At 44.6% G+C, this 14,495-nt stretch overlaps 1 protein-coding gene across 1 annotated transcript in view; it reads left to right on the top strand.

Moving 5' to 3' along the window:
- ftcd (formimidoyltransferase cyclodeaminase) overlaps positions 1-5,157 on the top strand; it is a 54,786-nt gene extending 49,629 nt beyond the window's left edge. The window contains exons 13-14 of the mRNA XM_063051514.1: positions 2,603-2,698; positions 4,912-5,157. Of these exons, the coding sequence (XP_062907584.1) occupies positions 2,603-2,698; positions 4,912-5,010 (195 nt within the window). The 3' untranslated portion in view covers positions 5,011-5,157. The remainder of the gene's footprint in view (positions 1-2,602; positions 2,699-4,911) is intronic.
- Positions 5,158-14,495: the final 9,338 nt, after the last annotated feature.

The raw sequence follows: 14,495 nt of genomic DNA, 5'->3' as shown, positions 1-14,495 counted from the left end.
CCAAAATGGAGCCAAGTGCATAACCTTGAGAAGATTGTAATTCCAATACTACCCATTTGGGAATGGATAGTGTATCTTGGTCAAGTAACCAAAATTTCATGTGTCGAATATTAATTGCCCAATAATAGAATCTAAAATTAGGTAATGCCAAACCTCCATCTCTCTTAGCTTTCTGTAGATGTATTCTACCCAGTCTCGGGTTTTTATTTTGCCAAATAAATGAAGAAAATTTAGAGTCAACTTTGTCAAAAAAGGATTTTGGAACAAAAATCGGTAATGCCTGAAATACAGATAAAAATTTTGGCAGAATAAACATCTTAACAGCATTAATACGACCAATCAAAGTTAAATAAAATGGAGACCATTTAAATGAAAGTTGTGTAATGTGATCTCAAACTGGCTTGACAATTATTTTCACAATTCGCAACTCCACCAACGTGTGTGTCACTTGCAAGTTTACTAATCAGACCATCTACATTTTAATCCAAATCACTTATATGGATTGAAAAAGAGAGGTCTCAGCACTGATCCATGCAGAACACCACTGGTCACAGACCTGCAACCAGAATAATACCCCTTCACCATTACCCTCTGTCATCCACGACCAAACTGTTTCTTATCTAACTCACCACGTGAATTAATCTTTTGCAGCAGTCCATTATAAGGGATCTCGTTAAACAGCTTACTAAAGTGACAACATCTATTGCCCTACTCTCAATCACCTTCAACACCTCAAAAGCAGATTTGAGAGATAGAACTTCCCCACACAAAGCCAGGATGACTTTCTCAGATAAGTACCGTATATACTATTCTAAATGCAAGGAAATTCTCTCTCTAAAAATCTTTTCCAGTAATTTCCCCACAGCTGATGTAAGGCTCACCAGTCTATGATTTTTTGCACTTTCTCTATGATTTTCTTAAACAAAGGATTATTTTTAGCTTCTGTGAATTTGTCCATGGCTAATGAGGATATAAATATCTCTGATAAGGCCCCAGCAATCTCCTCTCTTGTCTCCCTCCCCTGAAGATTTGTTTACTTTAAGGGCCTCACCCATTTTGTCTGGCTCCATGAACAAATTCCATCCTTACATTTCTGGGTGGACCTACACTTTCCTTAGCTATTCTCTTGCTGCTGATATAGGTATGAGATGCCTTGGGATTCTCCTTAACACTACCTGTCTCGTAGATCTTGTGGCCTCTTTTAGCCCACCTAATTCTTATTTTACATTGTCTCCTGGTTCCTCTATAATCCTTGAGGACTTTGTCTAATTTCAGTTTCCTAATCCTTGCATATGTTTCTTCTTTTCATTTAGACTAAACTTAAAATATCTCTCGTAAAGAATGCTGTCATCCTTACAGGAACATGCTTGTCCTGAATGCTAAATAATTAGCCTTTGAAGAACTCAAAATGCTACTCATAATCTGCTTTTGCCATTACCTGTCTCTGTAATTAACCTCCCTCCTTATCAGCATTTTCACTTGAGGATTAGTTTTATTATTATCCATAACAATCCTAAAACATTATGCAAATGTTTCTTCTAGAATGCTCTCCCATTGAAACTTTGATCACGGGCCAGGCTCATGCCCAGTATGGCCCCAGCCCTAGCTTTGGTTGGTACGTGAATTGTGCTCCGGCAGACAGGAGGGCTCTGCTGCGGATAGTTAAAATTGCCCCACGCATCACCAGCACCCATCAAGGATGTATGAACAGAAAGGTGCCGGAAAAAGGCCAGCAATATCGTGAAGGTTCCCACCCACCCTGCTTACAGACTGTTTGTCCCACTCCCATCAGAGGCCATACACATTCCACACCAGGACCACCAGACTCAAAAGGTTAGCTCCCCCACGCTGTCGGACTGATCAATACCACCACCACAAGTCCATTCCTTTCCACAGCCCCTCAGCACCATTCATCCCCCCCATGCATGACCAGTTTATGCTTACAGTCTACACCTCATACCTACACTGACACAGTCACTGTCCTACTGTGATTTCATATGCCCTGCTGCTACTTAGAAAAATTACTCTTGCCAAGAGTCACTTTGTCACTTAATCATTTCCTGTCAGAGTCACTGTATGTACAGATATGCATGAAGCTAGCATCACATTATGTACACACACACTCATTCTATGTATATAAGCTAATCTAATGTGTCTGTGGCCACACTCAACAGTTACTCAGCGGGTCAGGCAGCATCTGCGGTATGAGGTGGAATAAAGAGTCGACGTTTCATGAGGACTCGATGGAGGGTCTCAGCCTGAAACATCTGCTGATTTCCCCCAGCATTTAGTGTGTTTTATTCTGGATAACCAGCAACTGCATAATCTCTTGTGTTTCCAGTGACTTCTACATTGTGTTTCATAAGACTGTTTTTATACTGTACTTATATCCATTGTGTACTTTGTGCTTATTGTGGTTTTTTTATGCTGCATTGGATCCGGAATAACAATCAATTCATCCTCCCTTACACTCAAGTACTGAAAACTGATAATCTTGAATTTTGAATTTTATTGTGTAAGTTTGGTTATCCAGTAAGAAATATTCAAACCATTGGAATGACACTTGGTAGTTCTCCATTCTAAGAAGAATGTCTGTTTCCAGGTTGCTGCCAAAGCCCTGGAGCTGGGAGTATTTGGGGCCTTTTACAACATCATGACAAACCTCAAGGACATCAAAGAGGAAGAATTCAATGCCAAGGTACTGGATTGAGTGGAGGTCACAGGGTTGGAACGTGAGATGGAGAGGGATGATGGAGGACAGTTACAGCGTATAGGAGAACATGAACAGTTTGTAGGTTGATGCACTCAGTGGCCACAGAGGGTATGCTTGTGGCCTTCTGCTACTGTAGCCCATTCCCTTCAAGGTTGAGGTATTGTGCATTCAGAAATATTCTTCTGCACACCACTGTTGTAACATGTCGAAGGAACTGCAATGGTAAAAAGACCCTGATGGGAGTTGTATACAGATCCTCAAACAGTAGTAAGGACGTGGCCTAAAATTGCAATGGGAGATAGAAAATGCGTGGCAAAAAGGCAATGTTACAATAGGCATGAGGGACTTCAATATGCAGGTAGATTGGGGAAATTAGGTTGGTGTTGGATTACAGGAGGGGGAATTTGTTGAGTGCCTTCGGGATGGCTTTTTAGAGCAGCTCACTTGAGGACCAGCTATTTTGGATTGGGTGTTGTGCAATGAACCAAAATTGATTAGAAAGCTTAGGGGAAAGTGATCATAATATGATTAAATTCACCCTGAAATTTGAGAAAGAGAAGTTAAAGTCAGATGTATCAATATTACAGCGGAGTAAAGGGAACTACAAAGGCATGAGAGAGGAGTTGGCCAGAATTGACTGGAAAAGAACACTGGCAGGGATGATGGCAGAGCAGCAATGGCTGGAATTTCTGGAATCAATTCAGAAGGCACAGGATATATACATCCCAAAGAGGAAGATGACATAACCATGGCTAACAAGAGAAGTCAAAACCAACATAAAAGCCAAAGAGAGGGCATATAATAGAGCAAAAATTAGAGTGAAGTTAGAGGATTGGGAAGCCTTTAAAAACCAACAGAAGACAACTAAAAAAGTCATTAAGAAGGTAAAGATGGAATACGAAAGTAAGCTAGACAGTAATATTCAAGAGGATACCAAAAGTTTCTTCATTTACATAAAGTATAAAAGAGAGGCAAGAGTGGATATCAGACTGCCGGAGAACAATACCTGAGAGGTAGTAATGAGGGAACAACGAAATAGCGGATGAACTGAGTAAGTATTTTGCATCAGTCTTCACTATGGAAGACGCGAGCAGTATGGTGGAAGTTCCAGGTAACAGGGGGTATGAAGTTTGTGAAGTTACCACAACTAGAGAGAAGGTTCTTGGGAAACTGAAAAGTCTGAAGGTAGATAAGTCACCTGGACCAGATGGTGTACACTCTAGAGTTCTGAAAGAAGTGGCTGAAGAGATCTTGAGGGCATTAGTAATGATCTTTCAGCAATCACTAGATTCTGGAATGGTTCTGGAAAACTGGAAAATTGCAAATGTCACTCCAATCTTCAAGAAGGGAGAGGGGTAGAAGAGGGGAAACTATAGGACAGTTAGTCTGACCTCAGTGGTTAGGAAGATGTTGGAGTTGATTATTAAGGATGAGGTCTCAGGGTACTTGGAGGCACATGATAAAATAGGCCATAGTCAGCATGGTTTCCTCAAGGGAAAACCTTGTCTGACAAATCTGTTGGAACCTTTGAAGAAGGAACAAGTAGGATAGACAAAGGAGTATCGATGATGTTGTGTACTTGGATTTTCAGAGGCGTTTGACAAGGTGCCACGCCAGGCTGCTTAACAAGCTGTGAACCTATGGTGTTAACAGGAAAGATTCTAGCATGGATAAAGCAGAGGCTGACTGGCAGGAGGCAGAGAGTGGCAATAAAGGGAGTCTTTTCTGACTGGCTGCTGGTGATTAGCGGTCCCAACACTCTATTCCATCTGACACGTTTTTGCCCATTCTTCCAATCTGTCTCAGTCCTGCTGCAACGGCATTGCTTCCTCAGCACTACCGACCTTCCACTGATCTTTGTATCATCCGCAAACTTTGCCACAAAGCCATCAGTTCCATTATCTAGATCATTGACAAACAATGTGAAAAGTAGCAGTCCCAATACTGACCCCTGAGGAACACCACTAGTCACTGGCAGCCAACCAGAAAAGGCCCCCTTTTATTCCCACTCACTGCCTCCTGGCTGTCAGCTATTCCTCTATCCATGCCAATATTTTTCCTGTAACGCCATGAGATTTTATCTTGTTAAGCAGGTGCAAACTTTTCTGACTCTCTTTTAGCTTTGAAGACTCCACGTACAGACAGATGTAGGACAATTACACTTTCTTACACTGACATTTCTCTCTGCCTGTTCACAGACTCGGCAGAGGGCCTACGACCTCCTGGAACGGGCAAAGAGGAACACGGTGCAAGTTTTGGAGCTGATCGATAAACGGAAAGAGATGGGAAAGGAGTAAGAAAGCCAGACTGCAGCTGCTGAGATCCTTTGAGACACCTGCAGTAAATTCAATGAAGCTTTCTTCAGTGGCTGCCCTACTTAACTGCATATGTCCCCAACTGAAGTCCCCGTGTGCATCAGCAGAGGTGAATAAAGAATAACATTACTCACAGTGTGTGTATGTGTGAAGTGTGTTCAGCCTCAAAGAACATACTAACTTCGAATATTTGGTGCAAAACATGCAGGAAGTGTCTTGAGAAGCTCCATTTTTGTATTTTCTCCACTTTCTCGATAGCTTTGATCCTTTGTAGAAGAGGAGTGCTACAGCTGCCAGATATCCTCCATATCTCGCTCTCCTAACCATGTTCATATATTGATAGAAGAGTACAGCACAGGAACAGCCCTTCAGCCCACAACGTTGTGCTGAAACAGCTAAAAAGCAAATCCAAAAAAACCCAAAAACTAATCCCTTCTACTACACAATGTCCATATTCTTCCGTCTTCCTCACATCCGTGTGCCTATCCAAGTGTCTCTTAAAAGCCTCCAACGTATTTGCCTTTACCACCATCCCAGGCAGAGCATTCCAGACATCCACCACTCTCTGAGTAAAAAACTTACCCCTCACATCTCCTTTGAACCAACTCCTTCTCACCTTCTATGCATGCCCTCTCGTATTAGACATTTTTACCTTTGGAAAAAGAGATTCCCTGCCTACTCAATCTCAGCTTCTCATAACCTTATAAACCTCAGCCGATCTCCCCTCAGCCTCTGTCACTTCAGAGAAAACAACCCAACTTTATCCAGCCTCTCATGATAGCCCATGCCCTCTAAACCAGGCAGCATCCCGGTAAACCTCTTCTGCACCCTCTCCAAAGCCTCAACATCCTTCCTATACTGGGGCGACCAGAACTGTACCCAATACTCCCATTGTGGCCTAAGCAGTGTTTCATAAAATTGCAACATAACCTCTTGACTTTTGACCTCTGTGCCTCATCTATAAAAACAAGCATTCCATAAGCCTTCTTAACCACCTTATTGACCTGTGTAGCCACTTTCAAGGAGCTGTGAACTCGGATCCCAAGATCTCTGCTCAGCAACACTGTTAAGGATCTTACCCTTAAGAGTGTACCGTCTCCTTGCATTTGCCCTACCAAGGTACAAAACCTCACATTTATCTGGGTTAAGCTCCATCTGCCATTTCGCTGCCCATTACTGCAACTGATCCATATCACGCTGTAGTCTTTGCCAGTCTTTTACACTATCCACGTCCGCAAACTTACTAACCCACCCACCTACATTTTCATCCAAGTCATTTATATACATCACAAACAGCAGAGGTCCCAGCACAGATCCCTGCAGAACACAACTAATTACCGACCTCCAGCTCGAATAAGTTCCTTCAACCTCTGCCTTCTGTGTACACGTCAGATCTGAATCCAAATAGCCAATTCGCCACAGGCCCCATGCATCTTAATCTTCTGGATTAGCCTCCATGAGGGACTTTGTCAAATGCCTTACTAACATCCATTACCGTATCTTCATTAATCACCCTCATCACTTTGTCAAAAAAAAACTCAATCAAGCTGATAAGACACGACCTGCCTAATTAGGCCACAGGTTTCCAAATGCTCACATATCCTATCCCTAAAAACTTTCTCCAGTAACTTCCCTACAACTGACATGAGACTCACCAGTCGATAGTTCCCAGGATTTTCCAGTGTTTCCTTCATAAATAGTGATACAATATTAGCCGCTCATCAGTCCTCTGCGACCTCACCTGTGCCTTCCTCTTTCTTGACCTCTAAACACCTTACATATTTATACACTCTGCACTGACCTCCTGGTCCTCTGCGTCCTTCTCCGTGGTAAACACTGAAGCAAAGTACTCATTAAGTACCTCGCTCACGTTCTCTGTGTTCAAGGAAATATTCCCCCCTTTATCCTTGAGTGGTCCCATCATCTCCCAAGTCATTGTCTTGCTGTTGATGTGTGTATAGAATGCCTCGGGATTCACCTTAATCCTACTTGCCAAAGACTTTTCATGGCCCCTCCAGGCTTTCCTAATTCCCTTCTTTAGTTCTTTTCTGGCTTCTTTATGCTCCTCATGTGCTTCATTTGATCGTAACTTTTGAAGCTTTTAAATACATCACCTCTCTGGACATCCAAGCTTCTCTAAATTTTTCCATCCCTTTCCTTCCTTCTAATAGGAGCATAACTTTCCTGTACTCTGTGCGATTGATCTTTAAACATCCTCATGGCTGATGGGGACTTACCAGAAAAAAAGGTGATCCGATTAGTGCCTCTTAGTTCATGCCTAATACCCTCGTAATTTGCCCTACTCCAATTTAAAACTCTCCCACAAAGACCATTCCTATCATTATCCACAGCTATCCTGAAATTTAAGGAGTCACGGTCACCGTTCCCTTACCGTAGACCCACTGAAAGGTCAGTCACCTGGCCAGGCTCATTACCCAATGTCTGGTACAGCCCCTTCTCTCACTGGACCATCCACATATTGATTTAAGAAACCTTTCTGGATATACTTAATAAACTCTGCCCCATCTAAACCCCTTACACTAAGAAGGTCCCAGTTTATATTAGGGAAGTTGAAGTTCCCCATGACAACAACTCTACTATTTTCACACATTTCCTTAATCTGATTACATATCTGTTCCTCAATGTCCCGGTGTCTACTGGGGGAGTCTGTAGTACAATCCCATCAGTTTGATTACACAATTCCTATTCCTGAATTCTACCCAAATGGACTCACTGTCTAACCCTTCCATTAAGTCTCCTGTGCAGCTGTGATATTGTCCCTGATTAGTAGTTCAATTCCATCTCCCTCCTCTTTTACCTCCTTCTCTAACATTTCTAAAACTTCAAAAAACTGGTACATTAATCACCCATTCCTGTTCCTCTCTCAATCAAGTCTCTGTAATAGCCACAGTATCGTAGTTCCATGTACAGATCCATGCTCTAAGTTCATCACCTTTACCCATAACACTCCTAGCATTAAAATACACACACTTCAAACTATCCGACCCATCGTACCTGTTATTTCAATTTGGCCTTTCAATATTTACCCTGACATCTACCTTCCTGTCCAATCCTTCACCTACTGACCTGGTGCTCAGTTCCCAGACCCCTGCAAAACTAGTTTAAACTCTCCCAAGCAGCATCAGCAAACCTTCAGGCCGGGATATTGGTTTCCACCCCAATTTTGGTGCAACCCGTCCCTCTTGTACAGGTCACCCCTTCCCTAGAAAAGATTCCAATGATCCAAGAAACCCTGCCCCCTGCACCAGCTCCTCAGCCATTCATTCGTTCGTGCTATCACCTCATTCCTACCTGCACTAGCCTCTAGCACCGGGAGTAATCTGGAGATTACTGCTCAGGAGGTCCTTTTCTTCAGCCTCTTTTCTAACTCTATATACTCACTGTGTACGACCTTTTTCCCTTTTCCAACTATGCAATTGATGCCCATATGCACTACTCCCCCTTGAGAATATCCTGCAGCTGCTCCGGTACATCCTGGACCCTAGCACCTGAGAGGCAACACACCATCCTAGCGTCTCTTTTGTGGCCACAGAACCTCCTGTCTGTCCTCCTAACTATCAAGTCTCCTATCACTATTACTCTTCCCTGCTGAGCCTTGGAGCCGGCCACCATGCCACCGGCCTGACTCCTGCTGCTGTGCCGTGATGGGTCATCCCCCCAAGCAGTATCCAAAGGGATATACTTGTTGCTGAGGAGAATGGCCACAGGGGAACCCTACACCGACCTCTTAATCCCCTTATCTCTCCTGGTGGTCACCCATCTGCCATTTAAAGCCTGTACTCTGGGTGTGACCACCTCTTCAAAGTCTCATCTACAATGTCTTTGGCCTTCTGGATGATCCCGAGTACATCCAACTCCAGCTCCAACTCATTGACCTGGTCGGTCAGGAGCTGAGGTTGGGTGCATTTACCACAAATGTAGTCATCAGGGGAACAGGCAGGTATCCTGAATTCCCACATCTGTCAGGAGGAGCGTTCCATGCTGACTACTCGCTACTAAAAAAAAAGGCTTACCACTTCTTATCTGTGCCTCCGCCTATTCTTGATGAAGCCTGTTAAGGTAAAGCCTTCTCATTATATCATTGGCCCACTCCAACAATGGCCTCTCCACTTGACCCTACCTTCCTTTTATTTGCTGTTGAGTTTAAGCCTCTGACGCGGACACTTACTGTGCCTGTGCAGCAGAACAAGTTAGGCCTTACCTGAAGCTGCCCCTCTTCACCCTCTCTCCCCCAACCATTGGTAGGGCTCTGACACCGATACTTACCACGCCTGAGTCACTGAGAAAAGTGGAACAGTCCATCACAGAAACAGGCCCTTTGGCCCATGACAGCTGAGCCGATCGTGGTAACCATTAAAACTAATCCCATGGCCTATACCCCTCCATTCCTTGCGTGTTCATGTGCATGAATACATTTCTCCTAAATGTTGCTATTGTAACTTCTTCTAACACCTCCCCTGGCAGAAAATTCTGTGTAAATAAAAACTTGTCACGCAAATCTCCTTTAAATTTTCTCTGCCTCACATTAAACCAGTGCCCCCTAATATTTCCACCCTGGGGAAAGAAAAGATTCTGACTATCCAGCAGAACTAGACCATTCTGCCCCTCAAGTCACTCCGCTATTCTATCAGGACTGATTTATTATCCCTCTCAACCCCATTCTCCTGCCTTCTCCCCGCTGCCTTTGATGCCTTTACTAAGCAAGAACCGATCAACACACACAAATGCTGGAGGAACTCAGAAGGCCAGACAGCTGCTGTGGGAAAGAGTACGGTCAACATTTCAGACTGAGACCCTAACAGCAGGGCTCCTGATTATCATTGGCCCGAAACGTCAGCTGTACTCTTTTCCATAGAAGCTGTCTGGCCTGCTGAGTTCCTCCAGCATTTTGTGTGTGTTGCCCTGGATTTCCAGCATCTGCAGATTTTCTCTTGTTTGTAACTGCGACACTACCATCAAGAATGCCTACTTTTCCATCCCTAAGCTGTATTTTGGGAAACCTGGAGGAACTCAGCAGGCCAGACGGCATCCAAGGAAAAGAGTACGGTCGATGTTTTGGGCCGATACCCTTCATTAGGACTCCTGATGAACTGTCTTGACCCAAAACGTTGACTGTTTACTCTTTTCCATAGACACTGCCTGGCCTGCTGAGTTCCTCCAGCATTTTGTGTGCGTGTGTTGCTTGGATTTCCAGCATCTGCAGATTTTCTCATGTTTGAAGAACCTATACCAACCTCTTCTTTGAGTATACCCAAATAATTTGGCCTGCACAGCCATCTGTTGCAATGAATTCCACAGATTCACCAACCTCCGGCTAAAGAAATTCCTCCTCATCTCTATTCTAAAGGGACATCCTTTTATCTGAGGCTGTGCCCTCTGGTCCTAGAATCCACCACTGCAGGAAACGTCCTCTCCACGTTCACTCTATCTGGGTCTTTCAACATTCATTCCCCACCGATCTCCCTCCTGGCACTTATCCTTGTAAGCGGAACAAGTGCTACACATGCCCTTACATTTCCTCTCTTACCACCATTCAAGGCCCCAGACAGTCCTTCCAGGTAAGGCAACACTTCATCTGTGAGTTGGCTGGGGTGATATACTGCGTCCGGTGCTCCTGATGTGGCCTTCTATATATTGGCGAGACCCGACGCAGACTGGGAGATCGTTTCGCTGAACACCTATGCTCTGTCCGTCAGAGAAAGCAGGATCTCCCAGTGGCCACACATTTTAATTCCATGTCCCATTCCCATTCTGATATGTCTATCCACGACCTCCTCTACTGTCAAGATGAAGCCACACTCAGGTTGGAGGAACAACACCTTATATTCCGTCTGGGTAGCCTCCAACCTGATGGCATGAACATTGACTTCTCAGACTTCTGCTAATGTCCCACCTCCCCCTCGTACCCCATCCGTTATTTATTTATATACACACATTCTTTTTCTCTCTCTCCTTTTTCTCCCTCTGTCCCCCTCACTGTACCCCTTGCCCATCCTCTGGGTTTTCCCCTCCCCCTTTTCTTTCTCCTTAGGCCTCCTGTCCCATAATCCTCTCATATCCCTTTTGCCTATCACCTGTCCAGCTCTGGGCTCCATCCCCCCACCCTCCTGTCTTCTTCTACCATTTTGGATCTCCCCCTCCCACTCCCACTTTCAAATCTCTTACTAACTCTTCCTTCAGTTAGTCCTGACGAAGGGTCTCGGCCTGAAACGTCGACTGTACCTCTTCCTAGAGATGCTGCCTGGCCTGCTGTGCTCACCAGCAACTTTGATGTGTGTTGTTTGAATTTCCAGCATCTGCAGATTTCCTCGTGTTTGCGTCTTTCAACATTCTGTAGCTTTCAGTGAGATTCCCCCTCAATCTTCTAAAATCCAGCAAGTATTGGTTTAGAGAGCATCAAACACTTGTCAGATGTTAACTCTTTTATTCCCAGATAATTCTCCTGAACTTCCTGTACGCCCTCTCCAATACCAGCACATCCTTTCATAAATAAGGGGCCCAAAACTGCTCACAATACTCCAAATGCCATCTGACCAAGGCCTTATAAAGCCTCAGCATTAAATCCTTTGCCCTTATAATCTAGTCCTCTGTCTGTGCCTCACAATTCTATAAACTTTTATGAGCTAGAATGATGTATTCCCACAGGACACACTTCAGCTTCCCGTACCCGTGCTGGCCCTTTGACAGGGCAACCTAGTCAGTCCTCTCCCCTGCCATGCTGCCATGGTTCAGTAATTTTACTCCCCTCAGTTCCCCTTCCCAAAGAGATCAAACTAACTCTCTTCTGCCTGCACCTGATCCATATCCCTCTACTTCCTTGCATATCCATGTAGCTATCTAACAGCCTCTGAAAAGCCCCTATCGTATCTGCTTCCACCAACCCTGATATCTACCACTGTCTGTGTAAAATTTCTTGCCCAGCACATCTCCTTTAAACTTTCCCTCCTCTCACCCTTCAATGGATGTCCTCTAGTTTTAGACGTTTATAGACTCTGAGAGAAGGAATCTAGCTGCATACCCTGTCTGTCCCCCCTCATAATTTTAGAACCTTCTGTCAGTCTCCCCTGAGCCTCCAATGCTCCAGAGAAAACAACCTAAATTTGTTCAGCCTCTCCTTATAGCGCATACCAGCCAAACCTAGCAGCGTCCTGTTAAACCTCGTCTATGCCAAAGTTCAGCAGTTCAAAGTAAACTTATTATTGAGGTACACCATATACAACCCTGAGATTCATTTTCTTGTGGACATACTCAATAAACCCAATAACCATAATTAGAATCAATGAAAGACTGCACCAACAGGGTGGACAAGAGGTGTGCGAAAGACAAACAAACTGTGGAAACACAAAAAAAGAAAAATATAAATAGTAATAGTGCTGAATCCTGTTTTCATTGTTTTCATTAACAAAAGCAGGAATCAACACTCCATGTGAGCATATGCAATTCTGACATGAAATACACACCACTAAACTTAAATAAAAGCACAACACAGAAAAATTAGCTTCCTGTTAAGTATCTCCACTCTCATCTTAAACCTGTGCCATATATTCTTTGATTTCCCAATCTTGGGAGAAAGACATTAGTGAGTTCATCCTATCTATGACCCACATAGTTTTATAAACCTCTTCTTGGTCACTTCCCAATTTTCTACGCCTCAAGGAGTAAAGTCCTAGCCTGTAATAACTTTTTCCCATCACTTAGTCAAAGTTAGAGGCTATGAGAGCGGAGAAAATCTCAGCTCTAGAACCATGTTCTAGCCACAACTCTAGCAGTAAGGCACTATTTCCCAACAAAAATCAGGGCAGATCCAGTATCAACATTTACCAGAGAAACACACACAAAATGCTGGAGTTACTCAGGAGGTCACTATGGTGGGAAATAGAGAGTTGACGTTTTGAGCCAAGAACCTTCACCAGGACATTTAATAACTGTTCAGTGTATTCTCAATGAAAGATAAGAGTGATGGAAGCTGCATTGACTGTTCTATCAAGTGACACTAATAACTGATCCATTGATGCCCTGCTTGGGTTAGCTGGGACCACGCTGCCCCAGACCTCAGCGTGGTCTTGGATCCATGAGTTAAATCCATGGGTTATTTCTTCAGTGGTTGGATCGGGGCACGACTGCGCAAGCACATGGACGTCAGCCAATGAGAATAGCGAGAAGAGTTTAAAAGGAGACAGCTTTATAGAGTGGGTGTCAGAGGTGCAGGCAATGGGGTAAGGAGAGACAGAGTAGGAAGGCTTTGCCTCGGACATAACAGGTTGAGATGAGGTAGGTTATCTGTGTAGAATACAGACAGGAAGTGAGGCCGGTGCTCTGTGCTCTGTGTCAGATATGGGAAGTCTGGGAGAATCCCAGCCTCCCAGATGGCCACATCTGCGCCAGGTGCGTTGAGCTGCAACTCCTTTGGGATCATGTTAGGGAACTGGAAATGCAGCTCGACGACTTCGTCTGGTCAGGGAGAGTGAGGAGGTGATAAATAGGAGCTACAGGCAAGTAGTCACACTGGGGACTCGGGAGACAGACAAGTGGCTAACAGTCAGGAGAGGGAAGGGCAGGAGTCAGAGGCTACAGGGTACCCCTGTGGCTGTCCCCCTTGACAATAAGTACTCCTGCTTGAGTACTGTTGAAGACAGCCTACCTGGGGGAAGCAACAGTGGCCATGTCTGGCCCTGCGGCTCAGAAGGGTAGGGAAAGGAAGAGGATGGTAGCAACGATAGGGGACTCTATAGTTCGGGGGTCAGACGGGTGACTCTGTGGATGCAGGAAAGAAACACAGATGGTAGGTGCCAGGGTCCGGGATGTTTCTGATCGTGTCCAAGATATTTTGAAGTGGGAAGGAGAACATATTGGTACCAACGACACAGGCAGGAAAAGGGAGGAGGTCCTGAAAACGGACTACAGGGAGTTAGGAAGGAAGTTGAGAAGCAGGACCTCAAAGGTAGTAATCTCAGGATTACCGCCTGTTCCACACAACAGTGAGTATAGGAATAGAGTGAGGTGGAGGATAAATGCGTGGCTGAGGGATTGGAGCAGGGGGCAGAGATTCAGATTTCTGGATCATTGGGACCTCTTTTGGGTCAGGAGTGACCTGTACAAAAAGGACATGTTGCACGTGAATCCAATATCCTGGTAGGGAGGTTTGCTAAGGCTATTGGGGAGAGCTTAAACTAGGATTGCTGGGGGGATGGGAACCAAACTAAAAAGACGGAGGAAGGAGTGGTTGGCTCAGAAACAGAGAAAGCTTGGAGACAGTGCGAGAGGGAGGATAGGCAGGTGATAAAGAAGGGATGTGCTCAGACCGATGGTTTGAGATGTGTCTATTTTAATACAAGGAGTATCATGAACAAAGTGGATGAGCTCAGAGCATGGATCAGTACTTGGAGCTATGATGTTGTGGCCATTACAGAGACTTGGATGGCTCAGGGGCAGGAATGGTTACTTAG

The sequence above is a fragment of the Mobula hypostoma genome, chromosome 6, assembly GCF_963921235.1.
Source record: "Mobula hypostoma chromosome 6, sMobHyp1.1, whole genome shotgun sequence".
NCBI classification, from domain to species: Eukaryota; Metazoa; Chordata; class Chondrichthyes; order Myliobatiformes; family Myliobatidae; genus Mobula; species Mobula hypostoma.
The sequence above is the reverse complement of the archived record's forward strand: the minus strand, read 5'-3'. Positions and strand labels throughout refer to the sequence as shown.